This window comes from Hydra vulgaris, chromosome 03 (genome assembly GCF_038396675.1).
Source record: "Hydra vulgaris chromosome 03, alternate assembly HydraT2T_AEP".
In the NCBI taxonomy this organism is placed as follows: domain Eukaryota; kingdom Metazoa; phylum Cnidaria; class Hydrozoa; order Anthoathecata; family Hydridae; genus Hydra; species Hydra vulgaris.
Genome location: NC_088922.1, coordinates 26,997,902 through 27,022,642, shown reverse-complemented (window position 1 = coordinate 27,022,642; position 24,741 = coordinate 26,997,902). Strand labels below are relative to the sequence as shown.

Below are 24,741 nucleotides of genomic sequence, written 5' to 3'. Positions count from 1 at the left end.
TTTTTTTAAAAGTACATTATACCAATAATTACAATGTAATGTCTTTGAAAAATGAGGAAACTTCATTTAGCAAATTTTAATAAAGATACACAATGTAAACTCAATTGGTAAACTTCTACATAATACAATACCCAAGAGGGAGGCTTGTTTCTCTAAAAAAAAGTTGTAAACAATTAAATAAATAATCTAAAACATGTCACTTTTAAAGGGCTTTATAAATATATAAAATCAAAGATAAAATTCAATAAAAAGTAATTAAAAATTCAATAAAAAATAATTACCCAATTCCAAAATCTTATCCTCTAAAAATTTATAAAAAAATTATTATTAATTAATTTATTATTATTACTATTATTAAAAATTTTTTATTATTATTAAAAATTATTATTATTCAAGATTGAGTGGCAACCGTGTTATAACAACAAATACCTAAATCTTGTCTTTCTTTCACTAAATCAATAAAAAACAAACATAAATGAGGAGCTTTCTCTATACACACACACACACACACACACACACACACACACACACACACACACACACACACACACACACACACACACACACACACACACACACACACACACACACATATATATAATAAATATATATCATAAAATAAAAAATAATTGTTACGTTTGTCTGGTAATTGAATTTCTTAGACAACATTGTTCATGTATTAATAAATAAAATTTAAAAAATATAACATTACATAGTTTAATTCTTTCTTCCAGTTCCACTAAAAGATATAATTAAAATTTGATTGAAGACCCATTTGCAAAAATAAAAAAAAGAACAATTACAAATATTTAATTTTTACCCAGTTTCAGTTCTTTGTTTTCTAAAAACAATTAATAATTTAACAGATATTTTACAACAAATAAAATATGTTATAAATAAAATTATTAATTTTATAATTATAAACATTTATCATCATTTACCAACTTCTTTTTTTATTATATCCAAATCTAAAAACGAAAAAGAAAAAAAAATATATAATATATTTGTTTTAATCCAAAATTTACTTTGGAATCAAATAAAAAGGAAAAAACCTTTATATATTATAAAATATAAACAAGTAAATATGTTAAAAATAGCGGTGGTCAAAAAATATTTCGTATATTTTTTTATTGGGAATTCACCCCAAAATGTGTTCTATGAAAAAGCAATGTAAATAGAAAAAGAATATACGTAAAGAAATCTTTTACCAGTATCTTTTTTTCTTGTTACAAAATCTAGGGTAGATAAAAATTAGTATATTTTTAATTATGGTATTAACAACAAATTTATTATCTTATTATTATTTAATTTATAAATTTATTTATTAAGTGTTTTTAATAATAAAAAAAAAAATAAAGCAATTTGCATACCACAGGAATAATGATCCAAATAATTGCTTGCACCTTTAAGTAAACAAAACTAATCTGTTAATATTTTACATTAATAGATTTTAACATTAAAAGTTATAAAGATAAAATAATTATGCATTGAAGTGAGACAAATTCGAAAATAATAAAATCGATTATAAAAAAGCTAACTTACATGATTCTCCAGTTTCAGTTGGCATTATTATAACTAAGATATTTAACAAAAAGTATATAATTTATTATATTACAATAGTTAAATATATAAATTGTTAGTAATATTCAAAGCGTTATGTACAATTAATCATTGATATTAATAAAAACATTTTTTTAACTAATACATTTTAAAACTTATGCATTGCAAAAGTTCTATCATTTAAATATTTTTAAAGTGTTGTAAGAATGGAACAAAATTTTTATTTACGAGCGGCTAAATAAAGTATCCATGTTTTAGTTGGATTTTTTTTAAATCCATAAACCTGGAAATAACCAGTAATTTATAATTAAAAACGCATAAACTTTACAAAAACTATAACTTTAAAAGTATTTGTCTACCTAGCTCATTCGAACTCACATCAAGACAAAACAACATTTTTCCAAGACACCTTTTAATAGCCATAAGGCTACGGCCTTATGGCTATTAAAAGGTGTCTTGGAATAAAAACTTAATTCACTCCTTCAATAACTATTACATGTTATTGAAGGAGTGAATTAAGTTTTTATTCTTACAAGTGCATATAATATAATAACCATTAGATAAACTTATTCTTTTAAAATGAAAAACAACATTTTTTTATTTCCGACTATGAGTAATTACTTAATTTTTTTAAATCCAATTACAATCCCAAACAGGGAGACTTTCTTGTATTTGTCATTATTTCTGTATATAATAAAAAATATATTACTAAAACATTACTCAAACACCAAAAACATATAACAATTCGGAAAATATTACATTTCAACTAATGAAACATTTAAGTAAACAAAACTAGTACTGACAGTACTGATTGCAATATATCTTTTTCTAAATTTTATTTTACCAAAATGAACTATTCTGAATTTGACTTTTATAAAAGCAAACTGTTTATCTAAATTAAATCCATGTGCTGCATAAACTTAACTCTTAACTCCAAAGATCTCCGAAGATCTTAACTCCAAAAATATAACTTGCACTTCAACTAAATGCTAATTTATCTTGTACTGAAGTTGGAACTACATCTTTTGTAATAAATCTTTTTTAAACTAATTTTTCTTCAGTCTTTTTCTTAACTAAAATAGATTTTTTGTATTAATAACTAATCCAATGTTTAATGTATATAAATATATATATAAATAAATATAAATATAAATATATATATATATATATATATATATATATATATATAGTATATATATATATATATATATATATATATATAAACACAAATATATATGCATGCACAAATACACACAGAAATAAATATATATAGTTTATATTATTATTATTATTTAAATTTCAATGGCAAAAGTTTTAAATTGGATACCTTTGAAGTTGCAGGTACAAAGCATTACATGCGTTCATTCAACTTTAAACACATTGACATTCATAGTGATGAACTGAGAGTTTATTTTAGGATCTCTTTTTACACTGTGATTTTAAAAACTGACGCAACCTGTTTTTAATTATCACTGGCTAAATAAACGAGCTAAAATTAACAGAAAACTAGGATTAGAAGCAGAAACACTTGGAAAAAGATAAATAGCAAGAAAGAAATAATTTTTACCACACAGGTGAAAAACAGGTACCAAAACAGGCCTGGGTCTGATGGGTTGATCCCTGATGCAGAAATGCATAAACCTAAAATACTTATTAAGCAAGAGACATAATCAATTTTATTAGTCTATGAATTTATTTGCATAACTTTATAAATTAGACAAATGTTATGAATTAATTATATGTGTGCTTAATTGTGGCAAAATTTACAATGATACTAACTACAATAGGATAAATTATTATATTACTAAATTACTATAATGTGATAACTTTTGCAATCATTTTGTTTTGTTTTTGTCTATAATTTCTATAAATTTATAAATCTACCAACTACTGAGCCAAAATTCAGCACACCAAAATATAACTAATTCATAACATTTGTCTAATTTATAATGTAATACAACTATTACTATATATATATTATAAAGTTTATATTATTATTACTATATATTATAAAGTACTATATTTATTACCATAATAATTTTAGTAATATAGTAATTTCTCCTATTATAACAATATTGAAATTTTTATAATGCCATGTAAAGAAACTGATTTGCAATTGTTTTTAGTTGAAACATTAAACATTCAAGTACTTCATTTATCAACACATATGAGTACTTATTTACTCAAGTGTTTAACTATATCTTTAATCTATATACTTTTTGCATATGTACATGATGCTACAAACAAAATAATAGACAAACCCGCAAACAGTTAATAGTACATACACACAATACTACATACACAAATACACGTCGTTCTACCAGTCTAGCACGAAGCTCTCTCATCTCTCTCTATCTCTTTATATAAATATATATATACATACATATATTTATATACATATAAATATCCACACACACACATACTATCATTGAAAGTCAACATACACGATCCAAGCAAAAAAATATATAAACATTTAAGATAACCCTAATGACTTATACCAATTTCACTAATGGCTATACAAGCTTGGACGGGAATGGCGTGCGATTTGGTCCATTGTTTGACCACGCAAGTAATAATAATCTTTGACAATTTAACCATGGTTGCTTTGATGCTTCAACAATTTAAATATTTTTTTTTTAACGCTTGGGAAATACTTTACTAAAACTAAACTAAACTAAATTAGAAAGAGCAATAATTAAAAATAAAGAATTCCTAACGAAAGAAAAATCTCGACTCAAAAAACTTGAAGCAACAATTATTTCAAGTTACGTTTACAAATAAATAACTTTTATCTTTTGTTACAAATTAAGCTATTGAAGCGTTTCATCGCAACGAGATTTAGTTTTGATTTCCCAGTGTAAACAGTTCAGTCAGCTAGACAGCTGAATAAACGATCTAAAAGCGTCAGAATCTAGGCTGTAACCTTATATATATTTTTAATGAAGTTTGTTGGTTTATTTTACTGTAACATATATATTTATAAAATAATATATATGCATTATATATTATATTACGTTATATATTTATACTTCTTCGTTTTTTTGAATCCAATAAATTTTGCTATGCATTGAAATAATAATTCTTTGATAATTTTTATCCTAATTTTAATGTTGCGTTACAATCAATTCGTCACTTTATTTATAAGTGCTTCATACAATAAATTAAAAACAAAATTAATAAAAAATCATTTTCATGAAAATATTTGTTTATGAGATTTATAAACATTGTAAGATAAAAATATTCAAAAATACTTCTAAAGCTTTACATTTATCATATACATAAAGAACATTGGCTCTCTCCCGTGGAGATTTTCATTTAACATCAGCCGTTAAAAACATTAAACAAATTACTTTAAAAATCTTTGCGCTTGACAGCCAACAATCTTATTTTAAGCAACCATTAAAACTAATAATTATAAAAAAAGTCTTCGCATAATATAAAAAGCTTTACAAAAGATCAACGATCAAAAGTTATTTCTAACGTCTTTTTAAACAGTTTTTCTCAACGCATTTCTGAAACGTTTTATTTGTCAAAACATCAAAGCAACCGTGGTTAAATTGTCAAAATATTTTTATTATTTGCGTGGTCAAACAACACGCCAAATCGCACGCCATTCCCGTCCTGTCCAAGCCTGGCTATAGAATACTAAATTACCAATGTCATAGAGGTATAAGCATGTTGTGTCAAAAACAATTTAACACCATGACACAAACAGCACAATTAGGGCAATTTATACCAGTGTCACAAAAAGCAATATATTATTGTGCCAATGTATATGCTAATATCAGAAAGGTATAAAAATTCATGCCAATACCAATTTCATGGCATAAACTAAAAATGAAGTATTATTTTGCAAATAAATACAATTGCAAATAACCTGTAATTATGAAAAAGCAATAAGAGTTGCCAATAATGGCAACTATGAAGGCAACAATGATGACTAAACTAAAACTATAACAATCTGAAAAATCTGTTCCTGAAGTTTTATAATCAAGTATTACTTAACGACGGATTTTATTAATTTTTTTAAACAACAATTACTTTTGGTGTATTATAATTATAATTATTGCTAACTTATTAGTGAGATATAACTTAACTTATTAGCATTGTGTTACTGCAGAATTTCTTTTGAAAGTTTTCGGAAATCGCATTTAGAAAAAAACCAATTACAGTCAGATACCATTTTGAATGTAGAAATACAAATCCTAAAAAATAAATTAATACTGATGCATAAATTTAAAAAATATATTTTTATCTATTATGTATTAAGTCTCTTTCACAACTTTATAAAAATTTATACAAACTTTATACATTCAAAAGGAAAAAAAGGACAGCGAGATGATAGTATTTATGATTGTTAATACTTGTTTGTCAAACGTTTTTTTGTATCCTTATTGCATTTAAATATACTGTAAATATTTTTAGAATGAAACTAAAACTTAAAAAAAAAATTTTTTCTAATTGTTTAACTAAATATTAAAAACACTTAGATAAAATTCTTATTTAAAAAATAAACAAAGTTGTAACTGTATGATAAAGTTGTAATCAATTATATTTAGCATTAACAATTTGGAAAATTGATCTTGTATTTATTTTTTAACTCTGCATTAAATTCGATATAGGCAGTGTCAATTAATTATAATCAATCAAAAATACATGCCAGTTTTGATTTTTTTTTTGAATTTTTACATCCATTTTTCCACACTGGTGTGGTTTGGATGGTTCTTCATAGTGACATATAAATGCCACTATGAAAGAGTTGAAGCAATGTTTTACAACCGGATGCCCTTCCTGACGTTAATATGAAGCAGGTTGCACTGGATTACATGTTACCAGTAGCAAGATAACCTAACTTGACGAAAGGATAACCTGACCTGACGAATCTATTCAAATGACCTGATATATTGAAATGACCTGACGGATATATTGAAATATTGCATGATACGCAAGTAAAATCTAATTTGGCAGTTAAGTTTTACTTGCGGTTGTGGTTAGTACTAGTAAAGTTATTTACCTTTAAAATGGTATTAAAACCATTCAGAATTATTTTCAATATTATTCTTTCAATTGGCTCTGGCAATCACAACAAATCCAAATTTCATCTTCCTTTTCATAGGCACTTAGTGGGATTTTTTCACAATCACGATGAAACCATTTTCTACAAGCATAACATTGTGCCATTTGCCTTATAATAAAATAATAAAATATATGATTAAGTAATAAATTCAATAAACTTCTGACAACATTTAAATTGTGAATTGTGATTTAACATATTAAATATTATATATATATAATATATTTATTTTTATGTATATAAAAATGTTAGCAACTTAACTCATTAATAATTGTGAAAATATACCTGTTAAATATGTCTTCATCTCCAGGTACCCAAAACATGCGACATGAGCAATGCAAAGGAATACGAATAGTCTTAGCAGCACATTTTCTGAAAGAACTAGGATTTTTAGTCACTGGGAATATCTCCAACCGATTGTTTAAAATACATTTTAGGAGATGACTTCTCATTTCACTTTGCTCAAATGTCAGATATGTTGATGGTATACTTTTAGTTTCAAGAATCTGACGAGCCCAGGCAATAGCATAAATTCCACAATCCACACCATTTGTTTGTTGCTGAATTGGCAAAACTTTAAAAGTAAGATTTTTTTCTTGACAATGTAAAAGGTAGCATATTTGCCTTTTCGTGTGCAAGCTGATTGAACCATGGAAAAGGCTGTCAAATATATATATTTCCCCTGGTTTACAATCATATGTGGTCACACATAGCCAGTGAAGATTTCCATCATGAAGAATTTGGACAAATGGAGTGCTTGGATATATATGAAAAGATAAAACTTGTCCTTTAATAGGATCTTGCAGACCAACATCAATATTTAACTGAATTGACATTAGTTGCTGACAAAAATGAATCACCTTATCATTAAGCATCTGCTCTTTCGATATGTCATGTTGTTCTTTATTCCCAATCAAAGAAGATTTCAGGTATTTAATGTGCTGAAAAGCGCTATGATGGTCGTTAGTGGCATCACATTCCTCTTTTAACATTTCATTGGTATGATTGATTGCAATTTCTTCAATTTGAATGGGACTTGAAACTGTCAAGTCATTTAGAACTGTAAAGATTTCACAATCTTCACCTATGGAGTGGCTTGTAATTACTTCAGAAATGCAAAATTCATTTTTATCGATAAAACTTAAACGTGAGGCTGCTTTATGCAAGTCATACTTTTTGCCAACTCGTTTAGGCATTTTTCTTTTGCGTCTTAATGGTAGCTCACAAAGTCTTGGCAAATTTGATTGAGACTTGTGCCAAATATCAGGCATATTTTCTGGACGTAACAAAATCCCTTGTTCCGCTGGCAGACTATTTACTAAGTTTGTTTTAAGTTGGTAAAGTCCATCAAATAAATTATCAACAGCTTTTTGACAGCTGCATAAATAAGTTAACTGTCTGATTTCATTTAAAAGCTCGCGACATTTTTCAGATGTGTGATGATTAATTTGTACTTCAGAATTTAGCTCAGTATAACCAAGGGCATTATTATCTTTCATGAACTGAACACTACTATCTATTTGCACACTAGACTCCATTGCCAGATCTTGCAGTGGTGTTGCATGAGTTAAAAGATTATTTTGCAACAAAATGTTACTGGAATGAGTAAATTCTTGAGCTGAAGCAGCCAGTGCATTTTCCTCAGTAAACAAATCTAATGTGAAATAGGGTGAGTTAGCGTACGATGTACCAAATGCAGACCAAGAGAGATTTTCTTTAAGAAAAATCCCAAAGAAATGTTTGCATGGATATACAGAATTGAACCAACTAGGACAAGAACAAGTTGGCAAATTTACAGCATCACCAAGGTAGCATTGGTATATTTCTCTACTATTTGAATTAAATGAAGCAACATTGTAAAGTCTTTCTGTTAAAGAAGTAATACCTTGCAGGTTAACACCTTGTAACTTATCTATTAATCTAATGCAATGTTTGACTAAAGGCTTAGGACGATCAATTAAATATTCAGGTATGTTTTTATTGTATTTTTTGTATGATGTATGCGCCATTCTGTTTTTATCACAATAGCTAAATGTAACATTAATTATTACAATGTCATATAAAAAAATACTTTTTCCAAAATAAATAAACTGTTATATATTGTAGGTAAGAATAAACATTTTTTAGACATTTAGTTCAAATTTTGCTATTTGTAACTGTTGCAGTTTTTAGCGATATTACTTATTATCTAGCAGGGATATGATATATTCAAATTTATTTTATCCAATATACATATTTTTTAAATTTACCCAGTTACCTTTTTAGAACTTTTATTAACATACAAAAATTTACACTTTTCTTTATTCCACTTTGTTTAAAATTAAACTGTTAATTGACATGTAGGCAAATCTCTATGCGCTTAACCTTGTAAAATAAGGCCTGCTATTGCACTTTTATTCAATCATTTTTCAGTCTGTATGAACCCTGCACTATAATTCATATAGTTTAGTTTATAATTAATGCACTATAAACTATAGTATATAATTAATGCATAATATTTATAGTATAATGCATAATAATTTATATTATTAATGCATAATAATTAATAGTATAATTAATTAAAATAGTTTATAGTTAATGCACTATAAACCATTTTTACAAAATAAAAATAACAAATTCTATGCATATGCTTGAGTTGTAGTAGAGCTTAAAAATTACACAATAGCTAAGGTAGAAATATTTACAAATTTTTTAGAAATAATTTTTAGGAATATAGTCTGCGAAACGGTAGATTTGGAGTTTTAAGTTTTTTTTTTGTAAGGCAGTCGGCAATTTTTATGGATAAACCCTTCATTTTATTCGTAGCATCTAATTTGTAGCCATTTTATTTGTAGCATCTAATTCGTTGCATTCGTAGCCCTGTATGTAAAATGTAACTTAAATTCTAACTTTCTTAGCTGCTTTGTCACTAAATATATTATTTATTAGCATCAGCTAACCTGTCATATTTGTATATATCATATAGCAAACTAACCTGTCATATAGCAACAACAAACTAACCTGTATCATATAGCAAACTAACCTGTCATATTTGTGAGAGAGGAATTCTTCAATGCAAATGGTTAGCATAGATGTTATTGAAGAATTTTTTCTTTTTTCTAGGAAACTGTACTTGAAAGATTGGTTCTGTCTTTCAATGCCATTGTTGGTATTGACATTCAACAAGAGACGATCTTGCCGGTAGGCAAACACCCATCTCTGAAATAAAAAATTGGTTACTAGCTATTAAATTGTTTTTTTTTCAATAATTAAAAGAAAATAAATGTATCTTAGTGATTATTACATAGTTAGTAAGATGCATTAAGTAATCTCTATAATGCAGACAAAATAATTTTAAAATTCTCAATCAAATTAAAACTAACCTTTTGAATACACAACCAAGTGTTTTTCAAATATTCTGATAATTTTGGGTTACTTTTCCACTCGTGTGACTCTTCTAACTCATGAACCTCTTTTTGGCAAATTTCTTTGGTTTTTGCATATGCTATAGCATGAAGTTTTTCCTTAACTCTATCTTTCACCAAGCAACATCCATTCACAGATTTAGAAAGCCACCGTTCCCAAGCTTGTTCACGATGAAAATCACAAATGTGTACCTGACATCCTAGGAAAATGAATCATTTATTAATCTTCAAAATTTTAACATTATTATTTCCATCAAATATGAAATAAAATTGGACATTGGATCTTTATTAGAATTTAAGTCATTATAATAATCACTGCTGGTACATATAAAAAAAAAGATTAGAAAAAATTATACCTGGGAAAACAGATTCAAGTGAATTTATTTCTTCGTTGCTGTAATCCGTAAAAAAATAAGTTGGTTGAAATGAGGGATTCCATTCTTTAATGCACATCAACGCTTCTGTAATTGCATCAGTTGTTTCATTTTCACAAACAAAAATAGCAACAATTTGATAATCAACGTTCGTTTTAACAACAATAAAAAAAAGAGGAAGAGCATATCGAGTTGTACGATATGTTGCATCCAGAAAGGCAAGCTCGTTCCCATATCGAGACAATAACCTTTGTTGCCATGCATCTTGATACACAAACAAAAAAGAATCTTTAAGATATAGAACATTGCTTTCTGAATTGCATTCTCCTTTAGGCCTAAACATTATCTTTGCATCTGGAAAGTAAAGCTTCCATTCATTAATCTTGTCGCGCAGACACTCTTGATCTATCATGGATCTACGGAGATTTAGTCTAGCTTTCTTTATATGATTAGCAATTGTTTCATCCCGTGGGAAAAACCGTTTGTTTGATTTCTCTGGAATGATTTTTGAGTTAAATTCCACGTTAACAAAGTCACTCAGATGTCGTTTCATTTCTGGAACTGAATTGACTCCGTTTTTAACAAGTTCAACAATTTTTTTAACAATATCTTTAGATAAAGGCTGATTAAGACCTGCTGCCTATATATATATACATAGATATGAATAATATATATATAAATATATAAATATATAAATATATATATATATATATATATATATATATATATATATATATATATATATATATATATATATATATATATATATATATATATTATAATAATGTCAATAAACGAGATAAAAAAAGTAGCCAAAATTAGGTTAAAACATATTTTAAACAAAAATAACAAGTTCAAAATTGTTACATTGAAACGATAGGTATAAAAGCATTGAAACGATAGGTATAAAAGTTTTACTTACATCATTAATAAGGTGGTTTTTATGAACGGAAATGCCAGGTAACAATAGGATATATTTTTTAATCGTTATAAACTTATTTTGAGTAGCCAAAGCTGAATGGAGTTTTTTTGACGTTTCCCTTCTTAAATATGAAGTATCTCTCTCCAGCTACAGTGAACACAAACTCATATTTTATAATAGATTGACTATCTATATATTGAATAGATATATCTATATATCTATATATATCAGTCTTCTCCGTTTGAAATTTAACGCCATCGCACGAAAAGACGCTGGCCAGACAGTCATTATTTGTTTGGCGTTCAAAATTTTTTAAATTTCATTTTAATTTTAACTAATATAAAAACATTCGAAACAAAAATTTTATAGCACTAAGATTAAATGAAATTGCGTTAACAATTGTAATTGCAGGGCTTAATTTAGTGGCTGGACATTGGCGGCCTTCTTGACCATTCCCAAGACCTACCAAAGAGTGCAACCAACCACTGTTTATTTTTTCAAAAATAATAAACAGTGGTTGGTTGTCCCCTCATGTGCTGATATCCGACCACTAAATTAAACCCTGTAATTGATAAACTTAGTTTTTAATAAATGTAAGAATGTTTTCAGAGTTTTTTAATGACTATTTAAAATATGTAAAAAAGATTTGTTGCAATTTAAAAACATGAGCATAATTTTTTGGCAAACACTTAAATAAGCACAGACGGAAGAATTCGCAAGCGTGTGGACGAGCGTTAAACTGCATAAGCGCAAAGAGGCTCACTAAACAAAGAATACTGCTATATATACACACACACACACATATATATATATAAAGACTATATTACCTTAAATTCAGGGAATTCAACTATTTCTTTTATGGAAACTTTGGCCGGACAATCAAATTTTTTGGTATCTTGCAAAGCAACTCGCTTTTTGAAGCAAGAATGATCTGTTGTCTGTGCGTTAGAAATAAATTTATGGAACATAATATTATATCAATTTATGGAACATAACATATATATATATATATATATATATATATATATATATATATATATATATATATATATATATATATATATAAATTTATATATTTATAACAACAATTACAAATGTATTCTATAAAATAGAGTGCTCAATGTTCTTAAAAGAACAGAGCAAGAAGAAATTATTAGAAATCACTTATCAATTTCAATTTTTTGAAAATTGATAAGTGATTTCTAATAATTTATATATATATATATATATATATATATATATATATATATATATATATATATATATATATATATATATATATATATATACACACATTTTTTTTAAATAAGAAACCAGTTTATAAGAAACTAGTACTAGGAGCCTCAAAATCTTAAGGAAGTTTTAGTACTGAGTTACTTTACAATAAGAAACTTATTTAAGAGTTCCTTGAATAGTTACTCAATTTCCTCAAGTTAGTATTATCTACAATGGAGAACAACAGTTTAAATGAGTATTTAATTTGCACGTACAATCTAATAAAATTCAATTTGATTGCAAATAAAAACTTCAGAAATTTAAGAATCTTTTACTAACAGATTTTAAAAAAACCTTTAAAATAAGAATAAGAACTTTTTATTACACTTTTTATAACACGTTTGCTTGCTTTCTTATTATAAAAAAAAAGTGTATATATATATATATATATAACAATGACCAAATAGTTTTAAAATATGAGTATATAAAAATGTGTGTATTAATATTACTAACTGCAAAAAAATTAGAGCAGTATCACTGTAACAACTACAATTTTATTGCCTAAGAAATTACACTTACAGCTTCTTGATTTTTTTTCTCTCTGTACTTAGACTTTGCTACACAACCTTTGTCTTTTCCATGTTGGCAGTCAAGAATACTGGATGATGAAAAAATGAAGGGTATTCCTGAGTAGGGATAATCTTTATGCTCAAAATACACCTTGTGATTTTTCTTCATTACATCTTCATTAAAAAAATCAAATTGAAACATAAAACTTAAATCATAATTGTTTACCTTTAAGGTTTTTAATATAAATACATCAGTGAAAATGAAAACTTGCTCTACTTAGCTATACTATTAACATATTAACCTTGTAACCAGTAAGTTAATATGCTAATTGTTTAAGCAATTAATTAAACTAATAAAAGGATATTGTTTAATGATTTTTTAAAATTCAAAATAATTTAAAAAACAAAACAGATTTAAAATATAATTATTTATCTTATAAATAAATAAAAAACTAATTCTAGTAATAAAATAGGCATTAAAAGTCATTCAAACCTTCAATATTTTTTTCCATTACTTTTTTGAAAGCTACAACATAATGCACTGTGTGTAAAATTTCATGTTCTTTAATTTTTGCGCAAACATCTGCATATGTAGATAAAATGTGCTTAATTTCTAAATCTGAAGCCTGGTTTAAAACTGCAGCAGGGATTGGATGTGAATCTATTTAGAAATAGCCAAAGCAATAATTACTTAATTGTATAAAACATAAAATAATCTTGCATTATCTTCTTATAATATTCCATCACTAAAAAACAATTAAGGATTCAATAATGCTGTTTGCTATAAAATTTTATAACAAACAGCATTACTGAATCCTTAAAGTTTAAATCAAGAAAATTTGAATGTGGATATATGTACCAGTCTGTTCACATGTAATGGTGAACAGTCTGGTACATATATCCACATTCAAATTTTCTTGATTTAAACTTTAAATAAAAAGATGTAACTATATGAAAAAATTACCCAATGAATCTTCCAACTCTTGAGAAGAACTATCTTCACTCATTTTGATTTGAAAAATGATTCAAAAACTTATAAAAAACGAATTTTGGTAAACTGTTAAAAATGCCAACGAAACTCGTTTTAAAAAATACTTGGCGAGATGATTCCAAAATAAAGTTTCCATTTTAAACGCATGCGTATTAGCATACAAAAATTTTCTAGGTCTGTGTTTTTTTGCTTTTCGCATTTCGCATTTTGAGTCATCCAATGGAACGCTAACCTATATATATATACAGTGTTTTTTTTTTCGAAGAACGTACCGGATTGGAGTTCGGAACCTTTTTTTTTACATATATATATGAGCATTCCCCCCCCCCCCTATCCTCCTTCATTTTTTATAGTATAAAAAATGTGAACTTTTTTAATGTGACACATGCACGTCACATAAATTAGGTCATATTTCAGATGAAGTACACAATGTTCATCAGCAACGTAAAGAAGAAGCTCGAAGTCAAAAAGCCGCAGATAAAGCTGACTCCATTGCACATCCAGATAAGATCGCAGTGTTCAAAAAAATATAGTCTATACAACTTAGTTACCTTTTAGTGGGAAAACCTTGTATCTACCAAAAGCTGTCAAAACATGAATTACAAAAACACGTAACTGCTTACCCCCAACCCCTATTGATTATATTTTTTTCAAAATATTCGATATCAGTTAGAGACACGATATAACAATTAATAGCAAAAGATTATTATATGTAAGAATAAACTTTTTTATCTATTTAGTTTTAACTCTCTCCTGAACATTTTTCAAAAAGTCAATTACGAGGTTTTGCAGTTTCACTGACGATATAAGGAACTTAGTTTTTAAACTATTACTATTTTTAACAATAACTTTTTAAAAAACTTCTTTTTATGGATTAACTTCCATTTGTTAAAAATATATTTATTTTTACAATATTTCGAGGGAATATAGATACCCTCGTTATCAAGTATATTTTTAACTTAAAAAAAGTTGTATTTAAATTTCTTTAAATTGAAAATGCAAATAAGGATCGTAAAGATTAAGTAAAACTTTTTTTGCAGTTTTGAAACTATTATTGTTTATTAAGAAACAATAGATACTGAAACGCAATTTCAGTATCTATTGTTTCTTAGCCGTTAGTATAAATTAAAATTGCTTAAGAAGAATTTACTCTAACTTATTTTCTTATCAATGTTTGTCTTTATGACGCTAAAATGTTTGTTTGTTCAAATATCAATTCCGCAAGGGGTCATCCATAAAATACGCCACTCTTGAGGGGTTTGGGGGAAGGAGAGAGGCAAGTGGCTTTGTGATGACTCTTACGGAACTTGTTACTAAAGAGTTATGACATTGTGACGAGGGGTCGGAGGAGATCAAGTTTAAATTTTTTTTTAAATCTATTGTTTCTGTGCAATGTTTGTCCAAATCAGGGCCGTGCCTGGGCATTTGGTCGGCTGCGTGCTAGTATGTATGGCCGCCCTTCGAGGTAACAAATATCAAATTAAAAAAAATAAAAATTTAATTTTTAATCAATATTTACAAAATTACATGTAACATTAACATTTACATATTAAAATGAAATTAAAATTTAACCCGACGCGATTTTATGGAAACAAATTGTTCAATAGCTTCTTGAAAATTTAACGGGCCCTATATGGTAACCATAATATATGGGCCCCATAAGCTAATTTGCTTGATTGGGTTTTATCTGGTTTTTATCAGGGCCGAAGGATCTGGGGATTTGACGGGTTTTCCAAAAGGTTCTGTAATAAAATATCACATCCGCCTAAAATATCACATCCCCCATAGAAAAACCGAAATCGAGAATGCGTTTTCAAGTTATTGCACTTAGAAGTGTATCTAGTACGTCCGAAATATTTATTATGTACAAAAACAATAAAATTAAAAGCGCAACGATCAAGATTCATAAAGTGGTTTGTAAATAATATACTACAAATGAAGTTAGCATTAAATGGTAATATATTTTAAATTCATAGTTATGAAATTTTGATCTTAATATATTGCGTGACAATAATTATATAGATTACACATGGGGGATGTGATATTTTAGATACCAAATAGTAATACTTTTCATTATTTTAAATGTTACATAGGGGGATGTAATATTTTAGAAGCCTGAATAAGGGGGATAAGATGTTTTACGTAGGAATTTCAGCTTCTTATTGTGATATAAATACAGATTACACATGGGGGATGTGATATTTTAGATACCAAATAGTAATACTTTTCATTATTTTAAATGTTACATAGGGGGATGTAATATTTTAGAAGCCTGAATAAGGGGGATAAGATGTTTTACGTAGGAATTTCAGCTTCTTATTGTGATATAAATACAGATTACACATGGGGGATGTGATATTTTAGATACCAAATAGTAATACTTTTCATTATTTTAAATGTTACATAGGGGGATGTAATATTTTAGAAGCCTGAATAAGGGGGATAAGATGTTTTACGTAGGAATTTCAGCTTCTTATTGTGATATATATACAGATTACACATGGGGGATGTGATATTTTAGATACCAAATACTAATACTTTGCAGTATTTAAATAGTAACATAGGGGGATGTAATATTTTAGAAGCCTAAATAAGGGGGATGTAATATTTTACGTAGGAATTTCAGCTTCTTATTGTGATATATATACAGATTACACATGGGGGATGTGATATTTTAGATACCAAATACTAATACTTTGCAGTATTTAAATAGTAACATAGGGGGATGTAATATTTTAGAAGCCTAAATAAGGGGGATGTGATATTTTACGTAGGAATTTCAGCTTCTTATTGTGATATATATACAGATTACACATGGGGGATGTGATATTTTAGATACCAAATAGTAATACTTTTCATTATTTTAAATGTTACATAGGGGGATGTAATATTTTAGAAGCCTGAATAAGGGGGATAAGATGTTTTACGTAGGAATTTCAGCTTCTTATTGTGTATATATACAGATTACACATGGGGGATGTGATATTTTAGATACCAAATAGTAATACTTTTCATTATTTTAAATGTTACATAGGGGGATGTAATATTTTAGAAGCCTGAATAAGGGGGATAAGATGTTTTACGTAGGAATTTCAGCTTCTTATTGTGATATATATACAGATTACACATGGGGGATGTGATATTTTAGATACCAAATAGTAATACTTTTCATTATTTTAAATGTTACATAGGGGGATGTAATATTTTAGAAGCCTAAATAAGGAGGATGAGATATTTTACGTAGGAATTTCAGCTTGTTATTGTGATATATATACAGATTACACATGGGGGATGTGATATTTTAGATACCAAATACTAATACTTTGCAGTATTGAAATAGTAACATAGGGGTATGTAATATTTTAGAAGCCTAAATAAGGGGGATGTGATATTTTACGTAGGAATTTCAGCGTTTTGTTGTGATAATTAGTCACCACATATACTGAAATAGTGGTAGCACTTTTTTATTTCTTTCAGCTTTGTTGGAATATGTTTAAAAATATATGAAATATATATGTATACAATTTATGTTTATTTACAAAGCTTTTAATAAATTTACAATTTTTTGTATTCTTTATTTTCATTATTTTTTTTAGCTTTTTAATTTTTAATTAAATCTTCTATTAAATTTAGATGCGATTGAGCTAACATCTAAAAAAATGCAAAATTGTTCAACCAAGACTTTGAAAAAGCTTTTTAAAATGCATAAGGCTTTGAACAAGTTAATGAGTTCTAAAGATTCAAAAAGAACACAGCTAACACATTTTTATGCTTGTATTTTTATGTGTTAGTGCATAAATATTTAAGGAAAAGAAATAAATACTGTTTGTCATTGTTGTTTCTTTTTTTGTATGTTTAAAAATTTAAGGAGAGAGGGCTAGAAAATATTTGGAATCTTTTATTAAATAAAAGAAGCTTCTTTATTATCCCAATACAGTAACAATTTTAGAATATGATTAAATTAACATTTTTTTGTGGGTGGTATGAGAGAAGGTGCCTTTGATTCTTGAATCATTTTTGAACCTTCTCAAGTCCAGTTTAGAAATCGATTTATATATATATTTATAATGATAAATGTAAAATCATTGTGAATTTTTTTATTAAGAAACATTAAATACCAATGTGTAATGATAAAGAATACTGTACCAATACTGTATGTGCATTGTAGTATATTTATAGTACTGTATAATATTATGGAAAAGACGAACATAAAAAATTTGGGAATTGCGATTATTTACTGTTAACTAATTTGAAATCAAAACAGCATGTTGATTATTGTTGTTTTAAGCCCACTGCGACATCGAAATGCTTTCGCGAATATTTTAATCATTTCGACAACGAAACAATTGAGCAATAATAAAAAATTTCTATTTGTACACACTTATAATATTTGGTTTCTTTATTTACTTAAGAAAGAAGGGGGATAATGTAATGTTTCTTCAACTTAATTTAATCTAAGTAGTTTAATTTTCTACGTGTAATCTTAATACAAAGTAGGCATTGAAATTTATCCCCCTTCTACTACTTGCCTTACCGAGTCACACTTTACCTACCAAGGCTAGTTGTACAGGTTAGTCAACAAAAAGCCTCTCCAGACTACAACATAAGTCACAATCTTTCGGCGAAGCCGTTAGCAACCCTTGCATGTGGAAATAGACGTTTTTAGAGGAAAAAAACATAAGTATTAGAAAATAGAAATATAAGCGTTACAAAGATAGGCATACAGAAAGGAGACAGAACGCTCATTTTAAAAGACAAAACTAAAAGGAAACAATAAATTTCTCTAAAAAATAAATGATATTAAATGTTGTGTTTTTTCCGTACGAAAGACATAATTTAGTATAATAAAAGTCAAACGTGTGCAGCACATTTATCGTATATTGTATATGTAGCCAAACTGCTTTCCGTATGAGCCATTAAGACATACTTATTGATTTTCTTACGATTATGTATGTATATAAATAGTCCCTAACTCAAAATATGTAAACAGGTTTGATATACTAATTACAATTTTGAAAAACTTAAAAGTTAAAAATGGAAAAGGTGGAAAAAAACGAACATTACTTTAAAAATATTTTAGCATATTTAACAGAGAGCACTTATCCAGCTGGTTTTCGAAAAAGTGAAAAACGAAGTTTGAGAAATGTGTCAAAAAGTTATTGTGTGCTAGGTACTGGTAATAAAAAAAACAACTAAAATTCAAATATTTCATTGAAATAAATGAAATTAAAAGTATACTTGTTCAATATTTACTATCCTTAGATAACAAGTTGAAGCGTAGAGTAAAGATATGTGGAAACTTATATTATGCGGATATTGTTGTGGATACGGAAGAGCAAAAAAAAATTTTTGCTGCGGAACATGACAGTCCTTTAGGGGGTCATGGTGGCACAAACAAAACAATAATGAAAATAATGGAAAAACATTATTGGCCCAATATTACCGGAGATATTAAAAAATGGGTAAAGTATTTTGCTTTTAAATTTATTTAATTGCATTATTTTTATTTTATTATCATAGTAAGTTGTAAAACCACTACCATCGGCCTTGGGAAAATAAGATAAAAGGTTAAAAAAGGAATAAAAAAATAACTCTTTTAATAGATAAAACAATGCATTCAATGTCAAACATCGGGTCAACTGCTTTCCGCATCCGAACCTTTACATTCCATAAAGGTAACTTAATAAAGTGTTTTTAAATATCTTTCTAGAATTCGGAATCTTTAATTTAGTATATTATACGAATGTATAATGTATTATGTTTACTTTGTTAAGTTGCATTATGTTGAAATTTTGTGTTTAGACCACAAGAGTTTGGGAAATTATTGGTTTAGACTTCGCCGGACCATTTACTAAAACATCAATGGGTAACAGATACTTCATGAGTTGCACCGATTTATTTTCCAAATGGCCTATTGCTTACGCATTACCAAATAAGGAAGCAATAACGGTAGCAAGAGCAATTATTAATTTAGTTACAACCTTTGGTTTTCCATCCGTCATACTTACTGACAATGGAACTGAGTTTTGCAATGAGGTATTTTTTAATTTTTTTATATAATGCAGACCCGTAGGAACAACATTAGGTCGAATCCTTTAAGGATGAATTAGAATAAAACCTTTTGATTTTGTATAATACAGCATTTACGATAGCAAGTAATAAAAATAATTCATTTTTTTCCGTTATTTAATTAGTTAAACGATGAGGTATATAAGATCTTGGGTATCGAACGACGAAGAACTGCTGTTTATCACCCTCAAACAAATGGACAAGATGAAAATACAAATAAAAATATAAAAAGGTGTGCATTATTTTATCATTGTTTAAGTTCAAAATAAAATAATGATAATAACATCATTATTTTGAAATTACGTTAATTAGAAAAATCAGAAAACTTGTCGACGAAAACCAGTCAAACTGGGATGAGTTTCTCGATATAGTTTTATATCCATTACGAATTGAAAGACAAACGTCTACAAAAGTATCACCTTTTGAGTTGATGTTTGGTGGTCGTTCACCTGTTTGCAAAAGTGAGTTCAAAGAAGTAAGTATATTTGGATATCATTTTAAGCAATTATATTTACTTTACACTCATAATTTAGTATACCAATTCCAGTATGCACTGTTATTTAGGAGGTCGGTATTTTCCCCGCAAATGAAGATGAAGTTAAAGCTGAAATCGAAAAAAATAAAATTCATATTGAAAACTTAACCAATTTGGTCACTAAAGTAATCACTTATACCACTTAACTTTAATTTAATTTTTAAGATACCCTCTTTTTTTTTTTTTTTTTTCTAATTACAATAGTTATAAATTTTAGAACATTACAGAAGCTCAAAAGAAACAAAAAAAATATTACGATAAAAGAGTTTCAAAAAATATCAAATCTAATGAAGAATGCATTGAAATTGGGGACAAAGTTTTGTTACTTGATATTAGAGGGAGGAGAAGCAAAGGCGCAGCTTTCAAGCCACGGTTTAAAGGACCTTATGAAGTAAGCGATATTACAAAATGTGGAAATTACAAACTGAGTAGTAATAAAGTTATTATAAAAGGAACCCACAAAAGAGCCCATGTTAAGAAATTTCTCGAAGGCATTTGTGATAAAGGTATGCGCACAACTTATATACAAGTTTTCCAATAACTACTTTTTTTAACTTTTAAAAAGAAAGCTAAAGAGTTTCATGAATATTATTGCTAAACAACCAATTTTTTCTAATTTGAAAGACTTTTGTACCTTCTACTTTAGAAACAACAAAAAATGAAATAGAAATCAAAAAAAAACATTCATTGGTGGAAAGCATAAAGGGTAAATAGTAACAACAGATTTTCTTTTTATGTTTCAACTTTTGGTCTGCTTAAGCATTTTTTTTCCATATTTTATTTTTTGTTCAATTTTCTAGAAGCAAATAAGGCAGAGCAGATAGTTAAAAGCTTTGTAGTTAAAGATAGTGAAGGTATGTCTTAAAAAATTACCTTTACTTTTATATTTGTTATCTTTTTATTTTAATTTCTATCCAATTTTTTAGAGGCAAATAAGGCAGAGGAGACAATAAATAGCTTTCTAGTTGAAGATAGTGAAGGTATGTAATAAAAAACTACCTTTTTATTTATAAGTGTTAACGTTTTATTTAATGTATGGTTTGTTTTGTAGAGGAGGTAGATTCAATAAAAAGCTTTGTAGTTAATGACAGTGAAGGTATGTATTAAATAATTACAGTTTCATTTATATTTGTTATCCTATCATTTTATATTTATGTTCAATTTTATATACGAGACAAATAAGGCAGAGGAGACAATAAAAAGCTCTGTCGTTGAAGATAGTGAAGGTATGTATTAAAAAATTTTCTTCAAATACCTTCATGTTGGCTTTTTATTTTAATTTATGTGCAATTTTCTAGAGATGTTTTATACAAAAAAAAGCTGCATAGTTGAAGATAGTGAAAGGTATATATTATTCAGTGGCGCACTAGTAAACTGAAGATTTCTATGTAAACTTACCTAAATAAAATCAATTTTAAACATTATCCCTACCCGGTGAAAAAATAGAAGGTCTAAAAATTTATAACATTATGTTATCTTCTGTAAATGTAATACTGTCGTTATTTTATTTGATGAATCTGTGCTTGAATAATTAATTATTATTACATTTTATTAATAGGTCAATAATACAATATCTCCGTATTGTAAACCCTGTAAAAGCCATTATGGGTATATATCCAGATTTAGGTGGCTGCAAGATATATGATTATTCATTACAAGACACTTTAAACGAATGTCTCAGTGACGAAGTTGTTTATATTTATCTAAAACTACTAGTAAACAGTAAAAAAAAAGTATGATTAATGAATATACTTCAAAATTGAATTTTTGTACAAAACAAACAGTATTAATAATTTGTCTTTATTTAAATTAAAAAAATTTTAATTTAAATATAAAACAATAAATTGAATGTCATTCCATTTATTAATGCTGTGAAGAATCGAATCGAAGTATTGTCACCAGCTGGGTTGCTCTCACTGGACGAGTTGCCAATTAATACTGATTTAATACAAAGACGGCATGAGGTAATCACAAACTTTTAGCTAAAAAATAATGCAAATAATTAATGATAGTTATTAATTAAATTATATATAAATATATATATGTATATATATATATATATATATATATATATATATATATATATATATATATATATATATTTCTATATATAATTTAATTAATACAAATTTATTTACAGAAAGAGCTCTTTAAATTAGAAATGTTAATATGCTGCATGGTGGCAAAATTCCATTGGACGCTGGCTGTATGTAAAATAGTTTTTTGAAATAGTTAACTTCTTTGAGTTCAAGAAACCTAATTTTCAGTAAGCTTTTTTACAGGGAACCAAAGTTAAAACTTAACATTGAAACTTACTTCTGTTTTAGATAATTAAACCAGATGATAAAACCATTCATTATATAAACCCTATGGGAGAGCCGATTAATTCCATAAAAAAAGAAGAATTAAAATGGAAGTATGATGACTTTTTAATCTAGTGATTGGTATCTCAAAATTTTGTTTTTACATCTTTTATAATTTTTCTACTACTATACTTCAGTCGTTACTTACAACAGAGATATGGTATTATTGAAAAGTTTAAAATATTAACATCGCCACATGCTAAACAAGCTGACAGTATCATGCGGAGTATTTTGCCTTAAGGTAACATTATTTAACTAAACGAAAAAATGATATATTTTATATAATATTGTTTTTATTCTAATATTATTATTATCATTATGTGAACAAGTAACCTTGGCATTTACAACATCATCAGTTGAGTTTCAAAATGTGTGTGAATTTTCTCACTTGTGATATATATATATATATATATATATATATATATATATATATATATATATATATATATATATATATATATATATATATATATATGCAGACCTATTTTAGTTTGCTGAAAATTATATAAATGGAGAAGAATTGGTGACCACCTTTCCAATTGAAGAAGTGATTGCATATAGGAAGAAAGTGGTGCAACTACTATTAGATGAAGGAGGTTTGTAAGGTTGTTTATGGTGTTAAAAATATTTATATTACTTTTATATAAAATTACATTTAAAAAGAAACAAAAAAAAAATGATAAAGCTAAATCAATAGGTCAAAAATGTTGGCAGGATAGTTTGTGTCGTATTTGCGGAAGTGAAACTGGTCCAAAAACTAGAAAAAATCAAAAAAAAGATAAATGGGTATTAAGAAATATTTCAATTACTTTTAAACATTATTTTCAAATAGAAAAATGATTTAACCTTAAATATTTATTTTTAGATAAAATGTGACTTTTGCATCCCGAATCGATGGTACCATATAGGATGCATTGTTTTTAAAAATGAAACTTCATTTTGTTGTGATCAAATTTATTACTAAAAAGTAAAATTAATAATAAATAATATAACATTTATTACATAATAATTTGTGTAAAAAATTAACTAATACAATATTTATAACTTTAATAAATACATATTATAACATAATAAATAAATTTATACAATTTATTTAGGTTTTCCGCAAAACACTGCTAGAAGTTTAAAAAGAAAAGAAGAAATCTCTCTCTATATATATATATATAAATAAATATATAAAAATATATAAATTATTATGCAAAAATTTGTAGCACATAAAAATTTTGAAATATATTATTAAAGGCATAAACAAACTTTGGTTTAAGTTTAATTTCAAAAATTATCAAAAGTCAAAATAAGTAAAATATAGTAATTGACTTTAGACATTGAAGTAAATAAAAAACAAATTTGCATTCAATAAAATTGTATAACAAATTACATTAGAGTTCAAAAAGTTAAATATCAGTTAAAAAAAAGAATTTGCTTAGAAAATAGTGTGCGAAAGAGATCCCCCTATGCAACATTTAAAATACTGCAAAGTATTAGTATTTGGTATCTAAAATATCACATCCCCCATGTGTAATCTGTATATATATCACAATAAGAAGCTGAAATTCCTACGTAAAATATCACATCCCCCTTATTTAGGCTTCTAAAATATTACATGCCCCTATGTTACTATTTAAATACTGCAAAGTATTAGTATTTGGTATCTAAAATATCACA

General features: G+C 26.8%; 2 protein-coding genes and 2 long non-coding RNA genes across 5 annotated transcripts; 3 read left to right on the top strand and 1 right to left on the bottom strand.

Annotated features, from left to right (window-relative positions):
- Positions 1-2,884: 2,884 nt before the first annotated feature.
- LOC136078055 (uncharacterized) lies at positions 2,885-14,253 on the bottom strand. Its single transcript, XM_065792809.1, has 12 exons — positions 14,083-14,253; positions 13,612-13,779; positions 13,129-13,292; positions 12,162-12,272; positions 11,335-11,481; positions 10,395-11,052; positions 9,997-10,238; positions 9,657-9,832; positions 6,920-8,662; positions 6,575-6,745; positions 3,128-5,765; positions 2,885-3,049 (listed from the first exon to the last, which is right to left on the bottom strand). The coding sequence occupies exons 1-10, from the start codon at positions 14,123-14,125 to the stop codon at positions 6,616-6,618; spliced, it is 3,582 nt and encodes a 1,193-aa protein (XP_065648881.1). The 5' UTR covers positions 14,126-14,253; the 3' UTR covers positions 2,885-3,049; positions 3,128-5,765; positions 6,575-6,615.
- A 1,601-nt stretch (positions 14,254-15,854) lies between these two features.
- Positions 15,855-17,941, top strand: LOC136077696 (uncharacterized). Its single transcript, XR_010637195.1, has 2 exons — positions 15,855-16,063; positions 17,743-17,941. It is a non-coding gene; the product is annotated as an uncharacterized LOC136077696 (long non-coding RNA).
- A 3,925-nt stretch (positions 17,942-21,866) lies between these two features.
- Positions 21,867-23,316, top strand: LOC136078592 (uncharacterized). Its single transcript, XM_065794373.1, has 7 exons — positions 21,867-21,939; positions 22,012-22,057; positions 22,272-22,446; positions 22,591-22,677; positions 22,854-22,919; positions 23,041-23,129; positions 23,214-23,316. Exons 1-7 carry the CDS (start codon positions 21,867-21,869, stop codon positions 23,314-23,316), a joined length of 639 nt encoding a protein of 212 aa, XP_065650445.1.
- A 251-nt stretch (positions 23,317-23,567) lies between these two features.
- LOC136078058 (uncharacterized) lies at positions 23,568-24,222 on the top strand. Of its 2 annotated transcripts, XR_010637489.1 has the most exons (4): positions 23,568-23,672; positions 23,774-23,862; positions 23,942-24,043; positions 24,174-24,222. It is a non-coding gene; the product is annotated as an uncharacterized LOC136078058 (long non-coding RNA). The 2 variants fall into 2 exon arrangements; XR_010637488.1 differs by having other exon boundaries at positions 23,568-23,862.
- Positions 24,223-24,741: the final 519 nt, after the last annotated feature.

Bases quoted from the DNA above. Each gene is read 5' to 3' on its own strand.
- LOC136078055 (XM_065792809.1), bottom strand. From the start codon at position 14,125: ATGAGTGAAGATAGTTCTTCTCAAGAGTTGGAAGATTCATTGG. The intron at 13,780-14,082 runs GTAATTTTTTCA...ATTTCTAAATAG, and splicing joins AGAGTTGGAAGATTCATTGG to ATTCACATCCAATCCCTGCT. The intron at 10,239-10,394 runs GTATAATTTTTT...TCATTTTCCTAG, and splicing joins ACTTGAATCTGTTTTCCCAG to GATGTCAGGTACACATTTGT.
- LOC136078592 (XM_065794373.1), top strand. From the start codon at position 21,867: ATGTTCAATTTTATATACGAGACAAATAAGGCAGAGGAGACAATAAAA. The intron at 22,058-22,271 runs GTATATATTATT...TTTTATTAATAG, and splicing joins ATAGTTGAAGATAGTGAAAG to GTCAATAATACAATATCTCC. The intron at 22,920-23,040 runs GTATGTAAAATA...CTTCTGTTTTAG, and splicing joins AATTCCATTGGACGCTGGCT to ATAATTAAACCAGATGATAA.